The sequence below is a fragment of the Neoarius graeffei genome, chromosome 21 (assembly GCF_027579695.1).
Source record: "Neoarius graeffei isolate fNeoGra1 chromosome 21, fNeoGra1.pri, whole genome shotgun sequence".
NCBI lineage: Eukaryota > Metazoa > Chordata > Actinopteri > Siluriformes > Ariidae > Neoarius > Neoarius graeffei.
In genome coordinates this window covers 30,415,835-30,443,309 of record NC_083589.1, presented here as the reverse complement: position 1 = coordinate 30,443,309, position 27,475 = coordinate 30,415,835, and the positions used below count along the sequence as shown (strand labels likewise).

Sequence of the window (27,475 nt, the reverse complement as noted above, 5' to 3'; positions counted from 1 at the left end):
GCTGAAGCTCGGTACCAAATATCAAGCAGTTGTGATTTGTAGTTGCTGAGAAAAATTTTATAAAAATTTTGTAAATTCACTCTGTTTCGTAAACGCATTCGGTCGGTAAACAGGAAGTCGATGTGCGACAAACCTGAAAACGGTATACACGGTATAGAACCCCAAGCTGAAGCTCGGTACCAAATATCAAGCAGTTGTGATTTGTAGTTGCTCAGAAAAGTGTTACGAAAATTTTGTAAATTCACTCTATGTTTCGTAAATACATTCAGTCGGTAAACAGGAAGTCGATGTGCGACAGACCTGAAAACGGTATACATGCTATAGAACCCCAAGCTGAAGCTCGGTACCAAATATCAAGCAGTTGTGATTTGTAGTTGCTGAGAAAAATGTTATGAAAATTTTGTAAATTCACTCTCTGTGTTTTGTAAATACATTAAGTCGGTAAACAGGAAGTTGATGTGCGACAGACCTGAAAATGGTATACATGCTATAGAACCCCAAGCTGAAGCTCGGTACCAAATATCAAGCAGTTGTGATTTGTAGTTGCTGAGAAAAATGTTATGAAAATTCTGTAAATTCACTCTCTATGTTTCGTAAATGCATTCGGTCGGTAAACAGGAAGTCGATGTGCGACAGACCTGAAAACGGTACACATGGTATAGAACCACAAGCTGAAGCTCGGTACCAAATATCAAGCAGTTGTGATTTGTTGTTGCTGAGAAAAAAAAAAAAGTGTTATGCAAATTTTGTAAATCCACGCTATACTGTAGGTTTCATAAATACTAGGGCTATAACGATACACCCAACTCACGATTCGATTCGTATCGCGATTTTTGACCCACGATTCGATACGCCCACGATTTTTTTTTAATTTTAAAGTAGTAAATTTGACTTATTAACATTTACTTACTTAGATTAACTATTTAATAACAAATAATTCAGACCACGGGCGGCACGGTGGTGTAGTGGTTAGTGCTGTCGCCTCACAGCAAGAAGGTCCTGGGTTCGAGCCCTGGGGCCGGCGAGGGCCTTTCTGTGTGGAGTTTGCATGTTCTCCCCGTGTCTGCGTGGGTTTCCTCCGGGTGCTCCGGTTTCCCCCACAGTCCAAAGACATGCAGGTTAGGTTAACTGGTGACTCTAAATTGACCGTAGGTGTGAATGTGAGTGTGAATGGTTGTCTGTGTCTATGTGTCAGCCCTGTGATGACCTGGCAACTTGTCCAGGGTGTACCCCGCCTTTCGCCCGTAGTCAGCTGGGATAGGCTCCAGCTTGCCTGCGACCCTGTAGAAGGATAAAGCGGCTAGAGATAATGAGATGAGATGAGAATTCAGACCACTGCAGAGAATGAGTAATATGTATGCAAAAAAGAACAAATGTATATCCAAAGATTGTTTTATTTCTCAAAATAATACTGTTGAGCCGGAAGCTCTGGTTTTTTCGGTTCTGAAAAAGTCATTTTTCCAAATCGTGTAAATCCGTTAAGTTTTTTTTGGGGGGGTGGCTCTCTCACTGTCTCACTCTCATAGGGCCAATGATTTTCTGTGATCGCGGAAAACAGATGGAAATTACGGAATTTTTATGGTGAAACATTGCTCGCGTGTCAAAATGTAACTGCCGCAGAAGGCTTCCGCCCAAGCAGACATGCCTTCAGTGTTGCCAGATATTGCTAACGTTTTCCACCCCAAAATATGTTCAAAAGCAGCCAAAAAGCATCTAAACCCGCCCAATCTGGCAACACTGCATGCCTTTCCGGTCAAGTGATTGTGATTGGCTTGTGGCACACCTAGCCAGCCAATGAGCTGCTTGTTTACAGATTCGCTCCCCGCGTCGCAACCAGAATGGCGACCGCTTAAAAGAAATGAATGCTCTGCCAGTGGCGAGTGTGGACGTTGCGTGACTCGCAGAAGACTGTCGCAGGTCGGCGAAAAAACGACTTACTAATAGATATAAAAAAAAAAAGTAATTTAAGTAAGTTTAAAATGTAATTTAAATAAAAAGTAAAGTATTCATAAATTGAAGTTTGGAAGCGCCTCTGTTTTTGGGCTGAGGAAAAGTTTGAAAGGGTGTACCGCGATTCTGCCTTCTTGTATCGCGACACGGATCGTGGCTCTGCATATCGCGATTTCGATTTGCATATTGTTACAGTCCTAATAAATACATCAAGTCGGTAAACAGGAAGTCGATGTGCGACAGACCTGAAAACGGTACAAATGGTATAGAACCCCAAGCTGAAGCTCGGTACCAAATATCAAGTGGCTATGATTTGTGGTTGCTGAGAAAAAGGGTGCTTCGGACGAACGGAGATATGTCTGAATGGACAGAGTTTCCCCCCTTCAGAGCGGGGATATAATTACAGATGATGAAAGAAAACGCTGTTCCTAAAAGCACTAAAGATGATATGAAGTTTGGTCGAAAACTATTCAAAGGGAAGGTGGAATTGTGATTTATTTCATCGATTTCTAAACAAAGTCTTTTATGTGACACGGCATAGATAAGTGACACGAGTCTGCACTACATTTGCTCTATATATTGCTTTTGAAGTCTGAAATAAATGATTTTTTAAATAAAAAATAAATAAATTAATAATAATAATAACCTGTGTATTTATACTAAAACAATTACCTGCTTCAGGTTCAGTGAATATTAACTCCTTATTAACCTTGCTTGCTGGGTCTTCACGGGAAAATATCACTACGTTCAGACTGCAACCTGAAGCGACCCATATCCGATTTGTTGTGAAATCCGATTTTTTTGTTAGGCCGTTCACATTACCAATTATATGAGACTTGTATGCGATCTCCAATATGAACGGAAAACGACCCAAAAAAGTGTCCCGCATGCGCAAATTGACACGTAATAAGCACATCTACGTAATACGTAAACAAAAAAAAGCGCACTCTTCAAGTTTCCACCAAAGAGGCGGGATTAGCCAACGCAGAATAGTGACGTTTGTCTCTTGTTGATGACGTGTAGGTCGCATGAATGCGACCTGTCCGGTCAGACTGCAGTCGCATGTGAAAATAACGGATATGCATCGGAATTAGGACCACATATCCAAGCGGCCTGGGTCGCATGTGAAAAAAATCGGATCTGTGTCGTTCAGATTGTCAATAACAAATCGGATACAGGTCGCATATGGCAAAAAAATTGGATATGGGTCGTTTCAGGGTGCAGTCTGAACGTAGTCTATCAGACCAAGCAAGCGAGGTTAATAAGGAGTTTATTATATTGTTTTTAGTTTCTAATATAAAAATAGACGGCCATTATAACGAGGCGTGATGCTGCTTTCAGTCACGTCATATTTGTCACGTAGTTGAGTTACGTGTGCAGAACAAACGGCTAGCGGTTTCAAAACTGAATTTCTGTTTGCGGTTTCTGAATGCTCTTCATTACTCGTTCTTTGAATAACTCGCCGAGTCTTGTTTGTCTTTTGGCCGTTTTTGATTTCCAATTAATCGTGTGTCGTTTTGTTTGCTTTTTTGCAACGTTGAAAGCTGGCGCCTTGGAAACAAAGTCCGTAATCGCCCACGGGCATTACGGGAAAATTCTGCCTGCCGGGGAACCAATCAGAGCGCACGATTTGACCAGAAGTAGCTCGTGCCATAGAATAACAGTGAATAATAACCTCGACTTCATCTTGATTATTCACTTCACCTTCAGCGAATAATTGTTAAATAAACTAGAAGGTTCGACTCCACCCCCTGGACTTACAGTCCTCCAGCGAGGGGTACCATGCAGGGATTATTCGCCTCCAGACCAGCAGAGGGCACCCTCCTGCCACTCTACATCTGCTTAGGCAAACAAACATTCACACCATACGAAGTCTTGCCAATCTCGCTGTTCGTTTAAGTTCTGGGTGGTTTGTGTCGTGGTTGATCCTTTCGATTACTCTTTGGAAACGCCCTTCGTCGAGAAATATTGTGTATTGTTGTGTTGGAACCTGGCCCGTTTCGACTGTCTGAGCATGTGCGCTGTATGTACAGTACGTCCAACCAATCAGCGGTGATCAGTAGCGTGAGCGCCACCTCCATCTCCAGTCTTAAACACAAAGCTTGACTGGTAGCCAGTTTCTGAAAGCACAGTTCCAGTTTTCTGGTGCCAAAAGTTTCAGTACTTCATGGAAGTGGAAAAAGGCGCTCAGTTTGACTGGATCAGTTTGCACAGGAAAGGAGCAGGGGAGTTCTGGTATGAAGATAATCTCTTGCTTACTCCCTCTCTCACACACACATGACCTTCTTAAAAGCAGCTGTTAGGGATCATGGCCAACTGCGTGGGCACCAGAGGGGGTGGGTGTGACCTCTTTCCTAAAAATCTCTCCGTCTCTCCCTCCTTTGTCTCGCCACGTCTTGCCTTCTTTTCCTTCCCTGTCTATTTTTGTTGCTGTTTTCTTGCTACACTACATGCGCCCTTTCATTCTGGGTTCCCCCCCCTCCTTGAATTGACTCTGATCATGTTTTACCCTAATACACTCCTCCACACACACATTACAAGCACGGGCTGAAATAAAGCCACAGGTGTGCGTCAGTGTTTATACTGTGCTTCAGAACTTCCTGTGATTCAACAGGAAAAAAAAGATCATCAATCCCAAGCAAGGGTATATTAATTACTTATGCAAACGTTTGTCTGATCTGGTCCCCCCAGCCCCACCCCGTGGTCCAGATGACAATTTAAGTTTTCAAATGCTTAGGAATTATTATTATTATTATTTACTTACAATGTGCAGCAACTTCAGAACGTCCACGAATCTGTAACAGATATAAAAGCATGCGTAGTATAATATTAACAAAGAATGGACAAGATGGAAAAATATCAGCCTGTAATACTGAACACACTGGATTTTTGGATCACAAGACATTCACATTACAAATACAAAGGGCTGGATTTATTTCAGATTTCTTAAAAAAGTATCCCGAATATAGTCAGTTTCAGTGAAACCACTTGGTGTCTGAGATTTGAGTTCTGGTAAGAGCTACGAGGTGATTATTCTATCCACAGTCACTGGATATGAGCAACCGCGCGCTCTGATTGGCTACTTTACTCCGAGGATATCAGCTCATATACCGTGAGTAGAGAAAAACAAAATGGCGGAACGTGCTGCTGAACCAACCGAGGACGAGATAAAAACTCGACTTGGAAACAAAACCCCAAAAAATACAAAAAAATAAAAAAAGGCAACAAAATATGAAATGAAAGTATTTAATGGCAAGTACATACATATACACACACTATATATATATATATATATATATATATATATATATATATATATATATATATATATATATATATATTTTCCCAAGAATTATCACATTTTCCACAAATTGCTCCGGACATTTAGCCGGGTTGTTTACATTCTAAGCGGAAATTTTGTCGGACATTTTGGATAAAGTTTTTATTGATTGAATTTGCGAAAAATAAAAATTCTCTGAATCCAGTGAATGCGGATCGAATAAAACAGTTATTCACCTTAATCTCGTCGTACTCGGCTTATAGCCATCAGCTCATGTACGACTCGATTTCGTGGAATAACTGTTAAATATTTTTTCAGCAGCCCGGTTTCCATCAAATTGTGCGCTCTGATTGGCTCACGAGCGGTCCGGAATCCTATGATCTGGACCCCAGTTATGGACCTTTGGTGACTTGTTCCTTCACAACAACAAACATGGTCACAATTTTTTGTCAACGTTTCTTTTCGCGTTTCTCAGTATAATGGCATTAATTTTACAGCATGGATAGCGATAACGACAGTGTTCACAGCGAAAGCGAGTTTTACTACCCTGAGGAAGAAGAAATAAAAGAAAACATTTCAGGAGAAAGCCGAAAACGAGCTTGTAGCAGGTTTGTACTAAACATGGTTTTTCCTTTCGGGCGCTCTCGTTTTCTGTTAGAATTTGGTAAAGAAAAAATAAATATATTATTTACCAGCTTAAGGTCGGTCCGTATGGTGAAATACCATGACCTCGGCCTTGAATACTGACCTCGGCACAGAGGGCCTCGCTCAGTACTTTCAAGACCTCGGTCACGGTATTTCACCATACGGACCTCCCAGCTCTGGGCCGAGGTCAGTATTCGAGGCCGAGGTCACGGTATTTCACCATACGGACCGACCTTAAGCTGGTAAATAATATATTTATTTTTTCTTTACCAAATTCTAACAGAAAACGAGAGCGCCCGAAAGGGAAAACCGAGCCGAGCCGCCATTTTGAATCCTCATTCATGGCTGTAATGCAAATGGCTTCCTCCTCGGTATACAAGTGCACTTCCATGGCAGGAAAAAAAACTACATTTTGCCGCCTATGTAGCCCCCTATTTATACAAATAGGAGTCATTCAGGATTCAGCCATGTTTTTGCTCGGCGTTAACAAGTTACAGGTTTTTAGCTTTCTCCTGAAATGTTTTATTTTATTTCTTCTTCCTCAGGGTAGTAAAACTCGCTTTCACTGTGAACACTGTCGTTATCGCTATCCATGCTGTAAAATTAATGCTATTCTCCTGAGAAATGCGAAAATAAATGTTGAAAAAAATTGCTACGATGTTGTTTGTTGTTGTGAACGAGCGAGTCGCCAGAGGTCCGTATCCGGGGTCCATATCGTAGGATACGGACCCGCTCGCCAGCCAATCAGAGAGCAGGATTTGATGGAAACTGGACCGTGAAAAAAAATAGAGATTTGTGTCACAGTTTTGGTTCTCCATGGAACTTGTATGAAAAATGAGTGGTGCGTTTCTCAGTAAAACACTCGTGTCCATATAATACAAACTAAATCCATACAAAACATGTTCTAATCCACTCTATAACTAAACCGCACTGTCTTGGTGAGGTTTTAGTCAAATAAATGTGTGACAGATTTCCATTGCACATACTTGTCTTTATTAGCACTGCAGCTCCAGCACAAAACTAATCTCAGGCTACATCCACACGACAACAGCAACGAGATTTTTTTTAAGCGGGTAAAAAAAAAAAAAAAATCGCGTCCACATGGGCAACGGATCAGTAAAATATCAGGCACATATGGCAACGCAACGCTTGCTGAAAACGATGCAATACACATGCCACACCTCTACATGCGCTGTAAGGTGGGGTTTACATTAGACCGTATCAGCGGATCATCAGATTAACGTTTTTAAAACGATTAGTGTGCACACAGCAACACCAATACACGATTTGCGTGCACACAGCAACACCAATACACAGATACGCTCGGCGCCGCAGGCATCCTGCGCTCCAAATCACTCCACCCTGAACAGCGAGTGCCCTCTGGAGGGTGCGCACTCCGGCCCTGCGCAGCTCACAGAGCGCGCGAGTGAAGCACACTAGCAGTGATTCGGGACTGAGCCGCTGTGTGTGTGATCCCAGCGCATATCACTTACCACTTGCAAGTGGAAGGATGGCAAGCCTAAAGACAATCATAACTACACAATGGGCAGTATTTGCATCAGTATTTGCAGTATTTTCATACTTTTATACTCTTTAATGAAAGGTGATACAAGGTGGAAGTCCGCGCCGTTTTTCAGCAGTCGCGTCACATGACCAACGCCAGCGAATCAGGAAGGTGGATGTCACAGTGACGTTGTCCAATGACGACGCCAGCTAGAGCTCAGCACAGCGTATCCGCGTATTCTCAATGTTTACACAGCACCGGAGCTGACACGATCTGGATTGAATACGTGGACCCTGGCGGATTCCCGTTTCCCGGCGTTTCAATGTAAATGGACAGTGCATCCGCGAAGAAAACGAGACAGATACGGTCTAATGTAAACTTGGCCTAAGACGGTCCCATCGGAGACACCAGAACAATAGAAGAAGTAGGACGCATGCGCATAAACCCCTTCTTCTAGTCATGTGGTTGTAATGTCATCGTAAACAAATCCGTTCTACTCATCCAGACGACTTCGCAACAGCGCCGTTGCCAGATTTTTTTCACTCTGGAACCCGTTCTCAAAAGATTTCGTTTTGGGGCACCCAAAACGCCGGTGCCGTGTGGACGCCAGGCCGAAACGATAAACAATTTTATCAGATTCACCTGAATCCGTTGCCGTGTGGACAGGGCCTCAGACGTCTCTCGGCTGATCGACGGCACTTGGATTAAGTGGCAAATGATGTGAAACCATCAGCTACTTATTACTGTTGTGCTTATGCGCTCGCTCGCTCGCTCGCTCACACACACACACACACACACACACACACACACACACACACACACACACACCTTAAAAGTAAACAAATACTATGGTTTTACTCACACTTTCTCTGAACTCATGATCTCCATGGCAATGTGAACCACTTTATTCCTTTTTGCTTTCTCGACCTCCTAATGACACACACACACACACACACACACACATCAAAATCACAGTGGTTATACACAACTACAGAATCATATTACTGTAACACTTACACTCTCATTGCATCCAACCATCTCAGGTAAGTGAAAACACACAGCTTCATATCAGTGCAGACTCCCTGACTTTACCCTCACACTTGTGTGTGTGTGTGTGTAGTTTTGGGGAGGGTTTGAGGTCTTTATTTGGATCCAGGGCATGTCTCAACATAAGTTGAGTTTGACGGAGTAGACCTCCTGTTTCTCACTCTGTGTGTGTGTGTGTGTGTGTGTTTTCACTAGAGAAGAGAGAGTACAATGGAAGGAGGTTTGTTCAAAACAGTAGACATGCTAAAGTTCTTGGTGTTTTTGAAATAAAATACCCCCGTGGTTAGTGTTCAGGATCTGGTCATGTTAAAATAAATAAATACATTTTTTTTATCATATTTTTAAGACTTTCAAGATCCAGAAGCAAAAATCTGTAACATAACAGATTTCATGATTTCTAGATTTGTTTTTTTTGTTTGTCTGTTTTAAAAAAAAAAAAAAAAAAAAAAAAATATATATATATATATATATATATATATATATATATATATATATATATACACACACACACACACACACACACACACACACACACACACACACTTGTAAAAGCATCAGAATTGGAGTCCCAGCCTGACGATTACTTCGTCGGGTTTGTATCCAAAAAGAAAATTAGTGGCAGCACCCATCCATAATAAGCAGGATTCTCCACTATGAGGCTATTTTAAAAAAAAAATCACACGGAGCTTAAATAACAGCTTTGGGCTGGTAGTTGTGATTTGTAAAAAAAAAGTTACATTTCTGGGAATGCTGGGCCAGTTTTAATAACCTCAACCTCACTCCCCCCCGACATGCATTCATTAAATTCTCTAAAACTCCTTGAAGATTATACAGAGCAAGACTTCATTGTCAGAGGAACACAACCCCAAATCGACAAAGCTGGGACGTATGGAAAATGTTAGGGAAAAAAAAAGAGAAAAAAAACCCAGTGATTTCTAAATTTAATCTGACTTTTATTTCATTGCAGACAGTATGGACTCATGATATTTCATGTTTCATTGGTCAACTTCATTTCACTCATTAAAGTGCATATTCTGGACCAATTTCGTGTTTTTTTTATATGAAAGAATGTCCCTTTACACACTCATCCAGAAGGGTAATTTTGCACAAGGCCATCTGTCTACAGCAGAAAAAAATAAAATAACAAAACACGTCTGGGGAAAAATCCCAAGGGAGTCTGGAGCCGGATTCGTGACGTCACCTGCGGAAGCGCCAGCAGGCTGCGCGAGCTTTGCACGGTTTCAGTGCACAGCCTGTGTAGACCAAGCGCTCCCATTTCTCTCTCATTGTCCGGTCTTTTGGGAAACGATGAGTACGAATCCCATCAAGATTGGTGTTGCTACACCCTCCTACGATACATCTGTTAACCATTTTAATAATTACGCCATAACGTTGAAGAAATTTGCAGAAAACCACCAGGTCGTTTTCTCATAAACAAACCAGCGCTGGCGTAGGATTCAGAGGGAGGCGTCCCGCACGCGACGTCACGAAAATCAGTGTTTGCCGGGAAATCCAAATGCCAAGTTTTTTCAGAGGCGGACCAATTCGCCTCAAATGGCTCAAGTTCAACTGAATTTTTCTGGTATTGTGCAAGGTAAAAACATTGCACAAAATGTTACAGATATTTGACCAAAGTTTAATATAAAATAGGAGAATTACACTGATCTCGCTCCTGAATTTACCCGTGATATGCACTTTAACATACATCCATTCCTGTGTTTCAGGCCTGTAACACATTCCAAAAAAAGTTGGGACGGGGAAATTTCGGGCTGGTAATGAGATAAAGCAATTACATAATGATGTGATTTGAAACGGGTGATGTTAACAAGTGATTGTAATCATGATTTGGGATAAAATCAGTATCCAGGAAAGACCGAGTCTTTGAGGAGCAAAGATGGGCCGAGGGTTCTCCAGTTTGTCAATACGTGTGAAAAAATTATTGAAATGTTTAAACGCAAATGTTCCTCAAAGAAAGATGGGAAGGGATTTGAATATTTCACCCTCTGTGGTGCATCATATCCACGGGCGATTGCTCTAAGACAACGAGGGAGGCTCAGCCTCCTCTAAAAATGACGAACATCATGTAGGATGAATTGCGCTAGGCTTATGTTATAGCCGACCTTATAACATTGCTATTTCAGATCCAGAATCATAGAAATATATGTGCTCAACCCAACTACAGTGCGAAATCATTCCCTTATAACTTTCCCCAGTTCACCTAATGTGTGCGTGAGTTTTCCCCCCTCGTGACAGCGCGATGCAGCCCAGCCTCAGTGGACTTCAATGGCATTTGGGAGCTATGCGCTTTCAATATCAAAATGCAAGACGGTTATTGGACAAATACTGCGAAAACGCCCGCCCCACGGAGTCCGAGCCTCACAGTGGGAGGGACATGGCAGTTTCCGCGAGGAGACTGGCGATTGGTGAAAGTGGCCGGATATTTTCTTTGATTGACAGCTCGTTTCAAATATAGACAGGCAGCGGTGAATTTCAGTTCAGTCCCATGCATATTCGCAAGTGCTGTGGTGTATTGTAAGAGATCAGCTTACATTTCGATTTCATTCATTACATACGGTTTCTACCAGCTTTTTTAGTTTGTATATATTTTCATTGTAAATAAAGTGTAAATATAGTGTTGTCAAGTTTGCTATCTTAGTTCCAGAAATGTTATTTATTTGAGTGACTGAACTTGAACTTGAGGGGGCTAGTCAGCTAGCAAGAAAGCTGCGCACGGATGCCAAGCATTGCTGATTTAATTTTGGCGAAGCCATTTGCCAGTCTTCCTTTCGAGGAAAAAATTAAAGTTAAAGAGCAGGGTAGACCAACGCCTCAAATTGACTTGGTGAAAAAGGTAGGGAATAATACTCGTTCCTTTCAGCTCTCCTGGTACGAGAAAGTGAATTGGCTAACAGCAAGTGACCCACATCAACAACAGTAAATAGGCTACTTTAGTAATATGTCATGGATGGACCAAAAATATAGAATCTATTTAAAATGTTTATGCTGAGTATATTATATTGGAATATATATTTCTCTGGATATGAATTAAACTCAGCTACAATTTGGAAAACATTTTTAAACAAAAACACAGCCGAGAACATTTCACACTACAGACCTGGATTAAAAGTGAAGGGTTATCAAAATTGTCAATAAAACATTTCTCAGTCAAAATAAGTAAAATCTAGGGAAAGTGTCATTGAATGAAATGTGTGGCACCCAGCTCTATGTTTGGCTCCCCAAGGTCAGTGCTTGTGCCTATTCCAGAACACTCTGCTGTTACTGCTGAGGTTCCTGACAAAGAGCTGCTTTCAATAATGATCAATTTTTAAACAACATGCCACAATTTTAAAATATAAAATGTTAAAATATACCCCCCCCCAACACCACCATCATGTATGTTGGACAGTAGGCTAATGGGCCAAAAGAACCTGTTATTTCACAGTTTGTGACCCTGCCAACAATCAGCCAGATCAGAGGCAAGAGTATGGGCAAAATTGATGTGTTTTTTCTTTTAAAATCTGGAAATATCGTAACCGACCAGCCTCCCCTGTTTGAAAGACTACCAGCCGCCACTGATCATATCGTTAAACAATTCAAGGAATCTGGAGGAATTTCGATATTAGGAATTTAGAGGGCAAGGGCTCAAGCCTAATCTGAACACCCGTGATCTCTGATCCCTCAGACGGCACTGCATCAAGAACCGTCATTCATCTATAGCTGATATAACCACGTGGGCTTGGGATTACTTTGGCAAACCTTGGTCAAACGCTACAACACAGAGTTACTGTACATCAACAAATACCAGTTACAATTTTACTGTGCAAAAAGGAAGCCTTATGTTAACCGCGTCCAGAAGCGCCGTCGACTTCTCTGGGCTCGGAGGCATCTGGGATGGACCATCACTCAGTGGAATCATGTATTGTAGTCAGACAAATCGGCATTCCAGGTCTTTGTCAGAAATGGACGCCGTGTGCTCCGGACCAAAGACGAAATGGACCATCCAGACTGTTACCAGGAACAAGTCCAAAAGCCAGGGTCCGTCACGGTATGGGGTTGTATCAGTGCCCTTAGCAAAGCTAACTCACACTTCTGTGATGGAGCATTAAATTAATGCAGAAAAGTACATTGAGATATTTTGGAGCATCATCTCCTGCCTTCAAGACGACATCTTTTCCAGGGAGATTTCAACAAAACCACATTCTGCACACATTACAACAGCATGGCTGTGAAAGAAGAGGCCGCCTGTCCCTTCTGTCCCCAACAGAGAATGTGTGGAGAATTTTGAAATGAAAACTATAACAACGACGACCCCGTACTGTTTTACACCTTAATGGTGATGATACACGGGGCAACTTTTTGGGCAATGTTGCCGAGCAATGTTGCTGGCAACGGGCAACTAGGTGAGACACAGGGCAACTTTTCAGGGCAACTAACAATGGGCAACAACAGTTAGCAACGGCAGTTTACAGTTAGCTAAAAAAAATCGATTGCTGTGACCATTTAATCAAGCTGTCTGTTGTTTTTTAGAGCTTTGGTGAGGTAAATTCCTCCATATAGAATATTAAAATAACAACTTACCGGCGTAAAAACAGATGACGAGTCTCTCCATCTCTTCACTCCACTGACACTGAGCGGCCGCCATATTTGTTTGAAATTTCTGATCCGAACCTCACCGGAGGTCACATGACTCGATACTCGCGTTCTGATTGGCTTATCTCAAAAAGTTGCCAGAGATTATCAAAACCATTCAGAAAGAAACAATGTTGCCCAATCTCAATAGGAGCAATTCCAGCGTTATGGACGTGACACTTGAACTCAAAATGGCAACAAATGACCCAGTGCATGTTTTATTGTCTCCCAGTATTTAAACAGGTGTTGCATATTTTAAGGCTGTACCATACTGGAGAAGTGATAGAACAAGAACAATTCCCATAGTACATCTCGGGCATGCCAGAAAATGCCAATAAAAGATACGTTATGGATGTGACAGAAAAAGTATCACTTTTCTTGGGTGACTGTACATTTTTATCAAACTCTGTGAAATCGTAAACCTAATGTCGAAATGGAGATATCCGTTTGATAGAGGGGTCCAAGGTGAATATTAAAAAAATCTTTGTTTAAAATATTTTGTACTTCATGCAGAGTTTCGGAAGGAAAAGTCAGTGTTATGGATGTGACGAAATTCCGTTATGGATGTGACGCGTCTGAAATAGACATGGCATATGTTTAGAAAATCAGCAATTTAACCACCATAACCCTTTGAAAAACTCTCTAAATATCAGCTAAAACTATCAAAGTTCTTAAATAATATTTAGGATGGCTATTGTTTTGCTGTTTTGTGGATTTTAGCATACATTTCTGTGGCTTGTGGCAATAATATAGAATTGTACATGATCAAAGTTGATTTTAGCTTGGGGTTTACATTATAAGAAAGAAAGACTGACAGTGACATATTAGGTTGGTTACAAATTGGTTCAACTTATTCACATCTGTAAAATACAGGCCTAGGTGATATCTCTGGGAGTGGTTTTGATGTATTACATGTTGCTTTATTTTTGCATGGTGAGGTTGACATTTACATGGAATTGCCCATAGAAAAGAGTCAAAACGCAATTGCCCAGCAACATTGCTCGGCAACATTGCCCAAAAAGTTGCCCCGTGTATCATCACCATAAGATCTGTTTGCAGGAAGAATGGGACAAAATAAATAACACCCATCACATGGTAAGCTTCATCACATGGTGTCTTCAGTCCCTAAACATCTTTTAAGTGATGTGAGAAGGAATGGGAGCATTATAAAGTGGTAAATGTCCCGACGTTTTTGAAATGTGTTGCAAGAATCAGAATTGAAAAGTTTATTTTGAAAAAAAAAAAAAAATTTAAATCCATAAGGTAAAACATCAAATAACGTGCTGTTCTATTGTTTCGAGTCAAAGATTCTTTACAAATCATCGATTTTAAAAGTTTTAATTTTAATTTCAACATACCGTCCCGACTTTTTCTGATTTGGGGTTGTACGACTCCTCAGAGCTCAGCTTTTATTTGAGAAAAAACAAACAAACAAACAAAAAAAAAAACACCATCTGGGAGTTGAATACAGCCAAGTCATTCCTGTAGCTGTTAGCGTTGCCACACAGCTGTCCTGCATCGACATGAGATTCTGAAAAATCTCAGAAACCACCAATTACCCAGGTGTGTCAGGGTGGAAAACTGAAATCTGAGAAAATTATACCCGTCGTCTGAATTTAAGCACCACTGGATTGAAAGTGTGAGTTTACTCCATGCTCAGAAAGAAGGTAGTGGATATTTCAGAGTAGAAACGCTCATCATGACTGTTAACTTTCGAGGACGTGGGTGGAGTTTAGCTAAAAACGCATCTCTGGTACATAACTGGACCTCAGGAACCCTTTCGAGGGCATTTATATTGTTTGTATCTTACAATAACACTGTAAATTGGCTGAATCATCAGAATAAAATCACTGTGATTATCAAGTTTACTCTATATTCAGGTTGTTTGGTTGCAGCTGAGAATACTCTATGGCAGCGGTTCGCAACCTTTTTCTGCTTCGAGACCCACCTATTCAGACTCATAAGGCCATTATTAAAAAATGTTCTGTTTCCGGTCCACCGGCCGGGTGAGTGCCGTTTGTGCGGTTGAAAATTTTTTTTAACGCCGATTTTGACATTTTTTTGGGGTTCGTAAATCTAAAATCGAACTTGACGTTTCCGCATTCCCAGGGCTTTCCACTAAGGCTCATACTAGCCAGCCATGACAAATAAGTAGCCGGGGGGGAGTAAACACAAAATAAACTCCTGTGCACGCAGTTCCCAGGATTAAATGTATTTTCCACAGACCATTTATTTATTCACTTTACTCAAATACAAAGTAAAATGGCAGTAAATCTTCTTTCTTTTCTTGCGTATTGCATCATGAGGCGTTCCTGGCTTGTAAATCTCTTATTTTCGGTGCATGACACATTCATGCAGCTGAGCATGCTATGAATTAACAACGACAACAACGGTCTGCAGTGGGGCTACACAATTACACACTCAGCCAACATTTCTCCATTTGTGTATGAAAATACACTCCAACCACTCAGTTTGGCTTCATTTACAACCAACGGTGTCTTTTGATGCCAGCACGGAATTGAACGAGAGAAGACTGGTTTACCGGAGACAAAATAAGCGTCATCTCTGCTTCTGTTCCCTCCGACGGCCCCGACACACTACTGCCTCCGCCGAGTGCGCGCACACACACCGCATGTCGGGGCCACGGATGAGTTACTCTCCCCTGATCAACAAAGTCGGCGGGGAATTTGTGGTTATTATCGGTACAAACAGCGCGAATCACAACTTAAATGAGTGCGGTTCAGTTTGACATTATTGTCAGTCCGTTAGATAAACATTTAATTTTATTAAAATCGAAAATTAATATTTAGAGCCTGTGGGCTACAAAAATAATAGTCATTAAAGTAACCGGCTGGACTTAATTGTGTAGTCGGGCAGCCGGCGCTTGTGGAAAGCCCTGTCGAATCAGCTCTGCGCATGTGCCGTGCGGCACAAAAAAAATGGCAGCCACCATGAAGGAAGCAGATCCGGAGTTTTCAAACATTTGCTTAAGTGTGAAATCGCAAAATGGTATTCTAGCGAACAACAAAATCGTAAAGATTCAGAAAAACAAATCATTCAGTGATCATTTTAATAGTGTAATTTCATCCGAACTCGGCCTAACGCTCGATTTAGAACTACAAAAAGTCCGTGTATCGGACATTTTAAGTACCTTTGTAAAAGTTTTGCAAATGTTGCAGTCAGCATTTAAAATGCTAACTTAAAGTTTCTGTACAAGTTTCAGTTGATTAAACCGTCATATTTTATTAAATGTGTCTGCTTTTGTAATAAAAAAGTACTGAAAGAAAAAGCAAACACAGCATTGCGATTTCTTATCCATCCATATATATAAAAAATCCCTCCTTCCCGACTGAAAATTTTTTTGCTCACCCGATGGACAGGAAACAGATTTTTTTTTAAGGATGGCCTAACGAGTCGGGGCCCGTTAAAAAAGATCCCCGATTATTTTGGCTCGTCTATTCTATTAGATTCTAATAATCTACTGTAAAGTGTACTAATGGGATGCAACATCACGCCCTATTACAGATGGGAGCCCAGGGATTAAATAAATGCAATAAAAACCAACTGTTTGTAATTGTAGATATTGTATTTAAAACTGTATGGATGTACCAGAAGCCAAACCATACATGCATGCACGTCATTCTCAGTCAAAAGGGATTAATGATCCAAAAGTGGAGTCCAGTCCATTAACACAAGAACTTATTGCCATGTTTGTGTTCAGAAAACAAGCAAGTTATTAAAACTAAGAATTGGATATAGAAACCACTCAATGGGATTAGATCCTTACACGCCAACAAAGAAGGATTTTTCCTATGAAAGAAAAATTTACTCGCTAAATTTGACGAGTAGAATAAATTTTGATTCTATTGTAGCTGTAACCAAATACGAAGACAGTAGTTATGCATACTACTAATTAACTTAATGTGAAGATAATTAACAGATTTCAAGTTTTTTTTTTAAGATTGTGTATATTTTGAGTCTTTTGTATTTGTAATTATTTGTATCTGTACATGCACGACCCCACCAGCTCTGCTGATCAACTTATCATGCTTAAATAAATTCATTCTTTCATTCAGAGTTAGAAAATTATCCATCAGTTGAGTTCCCCGACATCTCAAACTACCTGGTGCTGCTGGTCGACATCGTTCTACACGGACTCACAGATGAAAACCTGAAAGAGCATGGAGGAGAACAACTTTTTATATATGAGGCTGGGTTAAAGATCTGGGGATCAGGACACTACAAGAGAATTCCTGTATCATTCTTGCCTGGGTAAGGAGGAATTTCTGGGCTTTGTAGGCAACTTTGCGATGGTTGCTAGGACGCTAGAAGTTTTAGTATCGGGTGTAAACAAACCACAGCTGTTCAATTCTCAATCCTCCCTGCTCTTCTCTTCCAGCAGGCATCACAGATCCATATAATTTACCCACAAACGTATTTATTTATTCTGCCCACTGTGCGTGCGCACATACAGGGGTTAAATGCAAAGGAGGAATGTGACAATAATAAAGGCTTGTTCTTCTTAATTTACCCACAAATGTATTTATTCCACTTGAAAAGTGTACGTCAAACCAGCTACCGGATTTGGGACACGACAACATCCTGAACTATTGAGTATTTGGCTTCAAACTTGAAAAAAATAAAATAAAAAATTCACGGCCCACTAGATGGCGCTTCCCAGAAACACTGCTCTATGTTTCACATTGCATCATTCGAGGCCGTGTTGTGGAATGAAAGGATTTGTGAATGAACCCGGTCTCACCTCTTTATCTCTTGATTGGTCCATTTCGTCCTTGCTGGAGGTGGAGCTATTGTCATCTTCCTCGTTCGAGCTTAGCCCCTCCTCTTCCTCTGACAGGTCACCGCCCAAATGAGGCCTGTTAGCAAATCGCATGAATCGACACAGAGTCATACGTACACAGAAACACACATATGGTCGGCATGTGCTGAAATGACATCATCTAAAATCACAAACATTTAACAGTTATTCCATGAAATCGAGTCGTACCGTACATGAGCTGATAGCCGACGAGGTGCGTAGCACTGAGTCGCCTATAAGCCGTGTACGACAAGATTGAGTGGAATAACTGTTTTATTCTATCCACTTTCACTGGATTTTGAGAAACAGAGCATTTTTTGTTTTTTGCAAATTCGATAAATGAAAACTTTATACAAAACGTCCGACAAAATCATTTCTGCTTAGAATTTAAACAAACCGGCGAAATGACAGAAGCGATTTGTGAAAAACTCAATAATAATAATTAGTGCTGTCAAGCGATTAAAATATTTAATCGCGATTAATGTCGCGACTGTCATAGTTAACTCACGATTAATCGCAATTTAATTGCACATTTTTGTCACATGAAAAACCATTGTAATTCTCTTATCAGCATAAAAAAGTGAATGGGCTTGCTCACCGTTCGAACTACGGGGGTACTCGGGGGATCCGAGATCCCTTGAAAACATGATTTGGGAAATGTTGGGGGGGGTCTCTAAAATATTGGCAAAATGATGTTTATTGACATAGCAATCGTGTGTAACGGGAAGCATTTGCATATCCGAAGTGAGCGCGCGATGGAGATCCGCACTCTGAGACAAGCGCAAGCACCCCCCCAAGGGAATAAAGGGACCCCCCGAAAATATCGGCATAGTTCGAACACTGGTTGTACCAATGTTTTTTTTATTGCAGAGCATAACACGTCTTGTCACAGCCACTGCAAAGTCGGGCTGGAGCCGCCGATGGGAAAACGAAACCTAAGCCGAGCACCGTGGCTCTTCGGGGGAGGGCAGAGGACTCTGGTTGTGCGGGGCGTGGCATTACAGTCTAGCTGCTATAGTTTTCCTAAGCAAAGTCTCTGTTCCCAACAGTTCCTGGCAGTTTCAAAAGCTTATGAAAACCTACATCATGTCACAGAGCGTTAATCTCGCGATAAAAAAATTATCGCCGTTAAAATTGAGTCAAGTTAACGCGTTAATAACGCGATATTTTTGACAGCACTAATAATAATGCTTGGGAAGAAAAAAAAAGATACGTTCTTACCATCAAATACTTTTATTCCATATTTTGTTGCGGTTTTTGTGTTGTATTTTTGGGGGTTTTGTTTTCAAGTCGAGTTTTATTTCGTCCTCGGTTGGTTCAGCAACACGCTCCGCCATTTTGTTTTTCTGTATTCACAGTACATGAGCTGACATCCTCGTAGTAGAGTAGCCAATCAATCAATCAATCAGAGCGCACGACTGCTCATATCTAGTGAATGTGGATAGAATAATATTCATTAGCCAAAGTCATCATTTCAATCGCCTTGTTCAGACTTTAACGGAAATGGATTTGGGTAAGATTTAGGTGTTTTTTTTTTCCTCGAATTACTGTCCTTGTACATCCGTCTCACCGGGGCGCAGCATAAAGCAGATGGTTACAGGTGGTCCTGGTGTGATTTTATTTATTTTTGGATTTGTCCTGACAGTTCCTACTCACCAGCCAATTCACACGAAGGTTAAAACATGCTTCATCTGAGCCACGTGACTTCAGCCAACCGCATCTTTTCAAACTGCCGCTCCGGCTGCATCATCGGGCAGCGGAACACACTTGGTGGAAAAGTGCTATCCACCCTCTTCTGCATACATGAGCTCACAGATGTGACAACTGGCTAATTTTGCTCCCTTGACTCATCTATTTTTGCAATCTCCTGGAAATAGGGCACACGCCTTCCTGTTGTGCCACTCGGGAGCCCCTGGCGTGATGTAATTTTATAAAGGAAGGAACCTATTGCTTCAGTGAACGCCTGACGCTGTTGCTCGGCAAAGCTTCTAAAAGCAAGTGTCAGTTCCAAACCAGACCCCAAACTATGAACCAATTCGAGACAAAAACGAGAAGTTAGTCATATTTCACCATTTCCTAATTAATCTGTCAGAAGCTCAGGTTCGTGGGGAAACTATTCAACATTGCTGTCCTACAGGTGAAAAACAAAAGTCTTCCTCTTCCAAACGCTATACACTTTAAAACAAAGATATCACCACGGCCAAACGTGTCATTAAAAAGTCATATAACATTTGCTTTTCTTAAATAATCAGCAATAAAACAACACTTTCTTAAACTGGCGGGTTATAGGATATCGTGCGTGCTGATTGGTCGAGAGATTCGGACTATTTTTCCATAATCACCTCGAATGACTAGCCAAATGGCGGCCAAAATGGCGCTTTGTCACCGTAATCGAGAAAGAATTACAAATTATGAAAGAAAACGCTGTTCCTAAAAGCACTAAAGATGCTACGAAGTTCGGTCTCAAACTATTCAAAGGTCCGGCGTAGATAAGTGACGAATCTGCGATGCACCTTTATTACTTCAATCTGAAATTAATTTTTTAATATGATTTTTAAAAATAAACAATCACCCACCTGTGTCTCATTCTCATCTCATTATCTCTAGCCGCTTTATCCTGTCCTACAGGGTCGCAGGCAAGCTGGAGCCTATCCCAGCTGACTACGGGCGAAAGGCGGGGTACACCCTGGACAAGTCGCCAGGCCATCACAGGGCTGATACATAGACACAGACAACCATTCACACTCACATTCACACCTACGCTCAATTTAGAGTCACCAGTTAACCTAACCTGCATGTCTTTGGACTGTGGGGGAAACCGGAGCACCCGGAGGAAACCCACGCGGACACGGGGAGAACATGCAAACTCCACACAGAAAGGCCCTCGCCGGCCACGGGGCTCGAACCCGTACCTTCTTGCTGTGCAGCGCTAACCACTACACCACCGTGCCGCCCCACCCACCTGTGTATTTATTCTAAAACAATTATCTGCATCAGGCTCAGTGGATATTGGTGAATAATTGTTTTTTCGCAGTGCGGTTTCCATCAAATCCTGCGCTCTGATTGGCTGGCGAGCAGGTCCGTATCCTACGGTATGGACCCAAGTTACGGACCTCTGGTGACTTGCTTGTTCATAACAACAACAAACATAGTAGAATTTTTTGTCAACATTTATCTTTTTTTTTTTTAAATAAGATTTATTTATAAGATTATCAAAAATCTTATAAATGTTTGCCAGCATTTCTCAGTAGAATAGCATTAATTTTACAGCATGGATAGCGATAACGACAGTGTTCACAGTGAAAGCGAGTTTTACTACCCTGAGGAAGAAGAAATAAAAGAAAACATTTCAGGAGAAAGCTAAAAACCTGTAACTGTTGCTAACGCCGAGCAAAAACATGGCTGAATCCTGAATGACTCCTATTTGTATAAATAGGGGACTACATAGGCGGCAAAATGTAGTTGTTTTCCTGCCATGGAAGTGCACTTGTATACCGAGGAGGAAGCCATTTGCATTACAGCTGTGAATGAGGATTCAAAATGGCGGCTCGGCTCGGTTTTCCCTTTCGGGCGCTCTCGTTTTCTGTTAGAATTTGGTAAAGAAAAAAATAAATATATTATTTACCAGCTTAAGGTCGGTCTGTATGGTGAAATACCGTGACCTCGGCCCAGAGGGCCTTGCTCAGTACTTTCAAGACCTCGGTCATGATATTTCATGATAAAGAACTCCCAGCTGGTAAATAACATATATATATATATATATATATATATATATATATATATATAAAATGATTCTTGAAGGCATTTGTACAATACATGACTTGTATCAAGATACACAGGTTCAGCCAGTAACACAGCAGCAGTGTGGGAAATAAGGCCGGACGGGCGGATATTTATTGGTAAGTGTCGCATTTGTCCGTCTGCATTTCAAAAGCATTAAACTGGATGGCCGATGAAAAATGGGTCTAATCTACTTTTAAATGTCACACTGGGTGAATACATTATGCCGTAACACGGTCTGTGAAACGGAGGTCTCCATGCGTGCGACTTTAAAAATTCATAACTCTGCCACCGAAGGTCGTCGCCCCACCAAAATTTCCAGGCACATCTGTCTCCCTGAGTGGCACACTAAATAAGACAATAATAATACACTCAGTATTCACTGTTGTTTTTATTGCATAATGCAGAAGAACTAGTGTTTTAGTGCTGACCGTATCTGACTGATCCAGTCAGTTGATTTAAGAGTTCAGTTTACATGAAACTTTGCAGTACAGTATTCTGTTAAAGTGCATATCACGGGTAAATTCAGGAGCAAGTAATTCTCCTATTTTATATTAAACTTTGGTCAAACATCTGTCACATTTTGTGCAATTTTTTTACCTTGCACAATACCAGAGAAATTCAGTTGAAATCAAGCCATTTGAGGCGAATTGGTCCGCCTCTGAAAAAACTTGGCATTTGGATTTCCCGGCATTGATTTTCGTGACGTCGCGTGCGGGACGCCTCCCTCTGAATCCTACGCCAGCGCTGGTTTGTTTATGAGAAAACGACCTGGTGGTTTTCTGCAAATTTCTTCAACGTTATGGCGTAATTATTAAAATAGTTAACAGATGTATCGTAGGAGGGTGTAGCAACACCAATCTTGATGGGATTAGCACTCATCGTTTCCCAAAAGACCGGACAATGAGAGAGAAATGGGAGCGCTTGGTCTACACAGGCTGTGCACTGAAACCGTGCAAAGCTCGCGCAGCCTGCTGGCGCTTCCGCAGGTGACGTCACCAATCTGGCTCCAGACTCCCTTGGGATTTTTCCAGACGTGTTTTGTTATTTTATTTTTTTCTGCTGTAGACAGATGGCCTTGTGCAAAATTACCCTTCTGGATGAGTGTGTAAAGGGACATTTTCATATATAAAAAAATATATAATAATAATAATAATAATAATAATAATAATTTGGTCCAGGATATGCACTTTAAGCGCCAAACTGCCAATCAGTGATAATGCTGTTATTATGTGCATTTTTTTAAATTCATAATAAGAATGACAGTCATGATATGCTTTGTAGGATGTAGATTTATATTTTAATAGTTTTTATTTTCTTCTATTTTCTAAAGTTCTTGTCCAGCAGATTTTAGTCTAAATGCCAAATGATATTCCCGTGTCTAGTTTAGAGTCATTTTAAAAGTAATTTTGTGACAAAGCTACTTGGAATCTCGTCCTCAAAATTTTAACTCTATTATGTAACAATAGTTGTTTTGTTAATTACTGAATTTCTTATAGACTTGGTATAAAAAAATAGTTATTGTTGACAATGTTTCATGAGTGTTATTATAGTACCTGTATATGAGGACCAGTAAGTTGTAACCAACTGGAACATCCTTGGCCCCCCAGACTTTTTTCGAGACCTGGAACTGACCTGTGTGCGCGACGGTTTCCTTGGGTAGAACTTGAAGCATATTTTTCTTGAATCTTCTGACATTTTCTTGTAAATTATATTCAATTTGTGGTGTAATTAGCAACTAGTGTCTCGTGTAATTTGGCCTTTAAAGATCACAAAAATGTGCCTGGAAATAGCTGAGAAGCCATCGCCAGGCATCTAAAGCCCTTCAGATTCCGGGGCCAGAAGGTGGGCCCCATTATCCTAAGCCTTTGGCCTGTCATTCAGACCGGCTGAAATTTGGACAGACAGACATCATTTCAGACTTATCTGTCCTGTGACAGTCTGCTTAACTAAAGAGGATAAAAGTTTAACATCAAATCAGCAGCTTTCAATGAGTTTGTAATTATACTTATTAAAAGATTTTAAGATATCACATTAGCCAGAAAATATCTCAAAAAAAAAAAAAAAAAAGAAATGCACTGTGACATGTTATTATACATACAGGACACTTTTTCAGTGGAATAAAAACGTGTTCTATTCCCTTCTAGCGGGTTTCATTCATTTGGATTGACAGCATGCAATATTGTAAGCATATCTAACGTGTATTACATCACTCTACCCCAGGGCTTTTCAAAGTGTGGGGCGCGCCTCCCCTAGGGGGCGCCAGAGTTCTTCGGGGGGGCATAACGTGAGGAAAAATAAACCAGAATAAGTTACTATTGCAGACATTTAGCGAACTTCAGCTAGCCTTTGCCAGAGACAAAATGGATCGATTTTTAGTACAACCCCGATTCCAAAAAAGTTGGGACAAAGTACAAATTGTAAATAAAAATGGAATGCAATAATTTACAAATCTCAAACTGATATTGTATTCACAATAGAACATAGACAACATATCAAATGTCGAAAGTGAGACATTTTGAAATTTCATGCCAAATATTGGCTCATTTGAAATTTCATGACAGCAACACATCTCAAAAAAGTTGGGACAGGGGCAATAAGAGGCTGGAAAAGTTAAAGGTACTAAAAAGGAACAGCTGGAGGACCAAATTGCAACTCATTAGGTCAATTGGCAATAGGTCATTAACATGACTGGGTATAAAAAGAGCATCTTGGAGTGGCAGCGGCTCTGAGAAGTAAAGATGGGAAGAGGATCACCAATCCCCCTAATTCTGCGCCGACAAATAGTGGAGCAATATCAGAAAGGAGTTTGACAGTGTAAAATTGCAAAGAGTTTGAACATATCATCATCTACAGTGCATAATATCATCAAAAGATTCAGAGAATCTGGAAGAATCTCTGTGCGTAAGGGTCAAGGCCGGAAAACCATACTGGGTGCCCGTGATCTTCGGGCCCTTAGACGGCACTGCATCACATACAGGCATGCTTCTGTATTGGAAATCACAAAATGGGCTCAGGAATATTTCCAGAGAACATTATCTGTGAACACAATTCACTGTGCCATCCGCCGTTGCCAGCTAAAACTCTATAGTTCAAAGAAGAAGCCGTATCTAAACATGATCCAGAAGCGCAGACGTCTTCTCTGGGCCAAGCCTCATTTAAAATGGACTGTGGCAAAGTGGAAAACTGTTCTGTGGTCAGACGAATCAAAATTTGAAGTTCTTTATGGAAATCAGGGACGCCGTGTCATTCGGACTAAAGAGGAGAAGGACGACCCAAGTTGTTATCAGCGCTCAGTTCAGAAGCCTGCATCTCTGATGGTATGGGGTTGCATTAGTGCGTGTGGCATGGGCAGCTTACACATCTGGAAAGACACCATCAATGCTGAAAGGTATATCCAGGTTCTAGAGCAACATATGCTCCCATCCAGACGACGTCTCTTTCAGGGAAGACCTTGCATTTTCCAGCATGACAGTGCCAAACCACATACTGCATCAATTACAGCATCATGGCTGCGTAGAAGAAGGGTCCGGGTACTGAACTGGCCAGCCTGCAGTCCAGATCTTTCACACATACAAAACATTTGGCGCATCATAAAACGGAAGATACGACAAAAAAGACCTAAGATAGTTGAGCAACTCGAATCCTGCATTAGACAAGAATGGGTTAACATTCCTATCCCTAAACTTGAGCAACTTGTCTCCTCAGTCCCCAGACGTTTACAGACTGTTGTAAAGAGAAAAGGGGATGTCTCACAGTGGGAAACATGGCCTTGTCCCAACTTTTTTGAGATGTGTTGTTGTCATGAAATTTAAAATCACCTAATTTTTCTCTTTAAATGATGCATTTTCTCAGTTTAAACATTTGATATGTCATCTATGTTCTATTCTGAATAAAATATGGAATTTTGAAACTTCCACATCATTGCATTCCGTTTCTATTTACAATTTGTACTTTGTCCCAACTTTTTTGGAATCGGGGTTGTACCTAAAGCTACAGTGAGTGAGGAGACAGAGTCTGGGCCAAGCAAAAAAAGAAGGATGTATGACCACGATTATTTAAAGTTTGGATTTTCATGGACTGGATCTGAAGATGCTCCACTGCCACAGTGTGTTGTCTGCCAAGAGGTGCTAGCTAACGATGCTATGAGATGTTTAAAATGTGCAAAACAAGATTTTTTTTTTTTAAAAAAGCACAGATGTTTTAAATGTGTAAAAAAAGATGTTTTAAAAAAGCACAAATGTTTAAAATGTGTAAAAGAAAAAATACAAATGTGTACAACAACCATTTTTTTTAAATACGAATGGAACATTAAGTATAGCAACAATAAAAATTGTGGGGGGGCGCTGTTGTTTATTTGCTCTCTGAGGGGGGGCTGACTCTCCCACACTTTGAAAACCCCTGCTCTACCCAATAGAGAACGAGTGTTGAATATGGTTTATGATACTGCATGGTTGTCAAGACAACACGACGTCGGAAACGTGAAACGTCCGCGCTAGTGAGTGAGTGACTGGGACAATTTGTAAACAGACATGGCTGCCAGGTTTGCTTTGTTAAGTACGGAAGATTTTGAGAGCGTTCTGAAAGACGCATTGAAGACCCGAAAGGAATTTGCATGAATAATAATAATAATAATGGCTGACTTTTTTTCATGGTACATCAGATATATTCCATTCAGCTCCTCGTCTTCGACTCGTTCAGTATCATGCTAGCTGAATGGAATATATCTGATAGACCACTCAACGCCAGCCAATATTATTTAAATGTCCTCACATCACTCAGACCTATACTGTAGCCCAGAGGTCACCAACCCGTCGATCGCGATCGACTGGTCGATCTCGGAGGCTTTCCCGGTCGATCTTGGGGGATGAGGAAAGAAATTGGAAGATTATACAGAAATACACTGCAGTATATCTGATCGGCGTTCATATTACATGTCTTCCGATAGACCTACTACAGCTTTCCCCCTCTGTGTCGCAGGGTTCTTTTTTTTAACTCCTGCTGCTTACGTCTTACGTCTCTGAGCGTCGTCACCATGGTGATAGCCTCACAATACAGTTCAGGGTTCTCCACGAGGGGTTTTAGAGGTGCGGGCCGCCCCCCTTTCTGTGATTCCCGCCCCCGTTTAATTTCTGCCGCCCCTTTACAAAAGGAAGCATGATATTGCCTATAAAACCGTGAGGATATAACCTGGCTGTTTCCACGGAGTGGTGGATCGGACTCGAGCCTGGCATGAACCGCTCCGACGCGCTATAATGACACCAATCTATCACCAGCCAATCAGGAGACTTAATCAAACGCATCCCCTGCCCACCAATCTATCACCAGCCAATCAGGAGACTTAATCAAACGCATCCCGTGTCCGCGTCTGAGACGTTGAATTTTCACAGAAGTAAGGGAGAACATGACTGAAGTAAGACTGTGTGATAAATTAACGAATGAATAAGAGAGGAATTTCAACATATAGGGCTTAAGTTTGTTCCCGTTAAATAAGCATTGCTTGTACAGTAACGTTATGTCGTTACAACGTTGACCCACTTTTAACGTGCCGAGTACCGACTGTAGCCACTAACAAATGCTAATTAGCTCGCTGTCAAGTTTTTCCTTTGTCGAGCTTTAAGCGTAAGGTCATGGATGTTACTACTGCTCGTTCCTGCCGTAATATGAAACGTGATATGAACCTAACTATAAGGCACTCACTGACCGTGTTCAGTCACAGCCATCACATTGACTTGAGTTGCGTGATGAACTGTAACCTCTGTAGCATGACAGCAGTCATTGGTAGTAGCATCACTGCAAGTTCATATTTGTCTTTGTGTAG

At 41.2% G+C, this 27,475-nt stretch overlaps 1 protein-coding gene across 1 annotated transcript in view; it reads right to left on the bottom strand.

Moving 5' to 3' along the window:
* fgd6 (FYVE, RhoGEF and PH domain containing 6) overlaps positions 1–27,475 on the bottom strand; it is a 164,907-nt gene that overhangs the window by 81,531 nt on the left and 55,901 nt on the right. The window contains exons 3-5 of the mRNA XM_060902955.1: positions 17,818–17,932; positions 8,242–8,309; positions 4,715–4,745 (exon numbers count right to left, since the gene is read on the bottom strand). Of these exons, the coding sequence (XP_060758938.1) occupies positions 4,715–4,745; positions 8,242–8,309; positions 17,818–17,932 (214 nt within the window). The remainder of the gene's footprint in view (positions 1–4,714; positions 4,746–8,241; positions 8,310–17,817; positions 17,933–27,475) is intronic.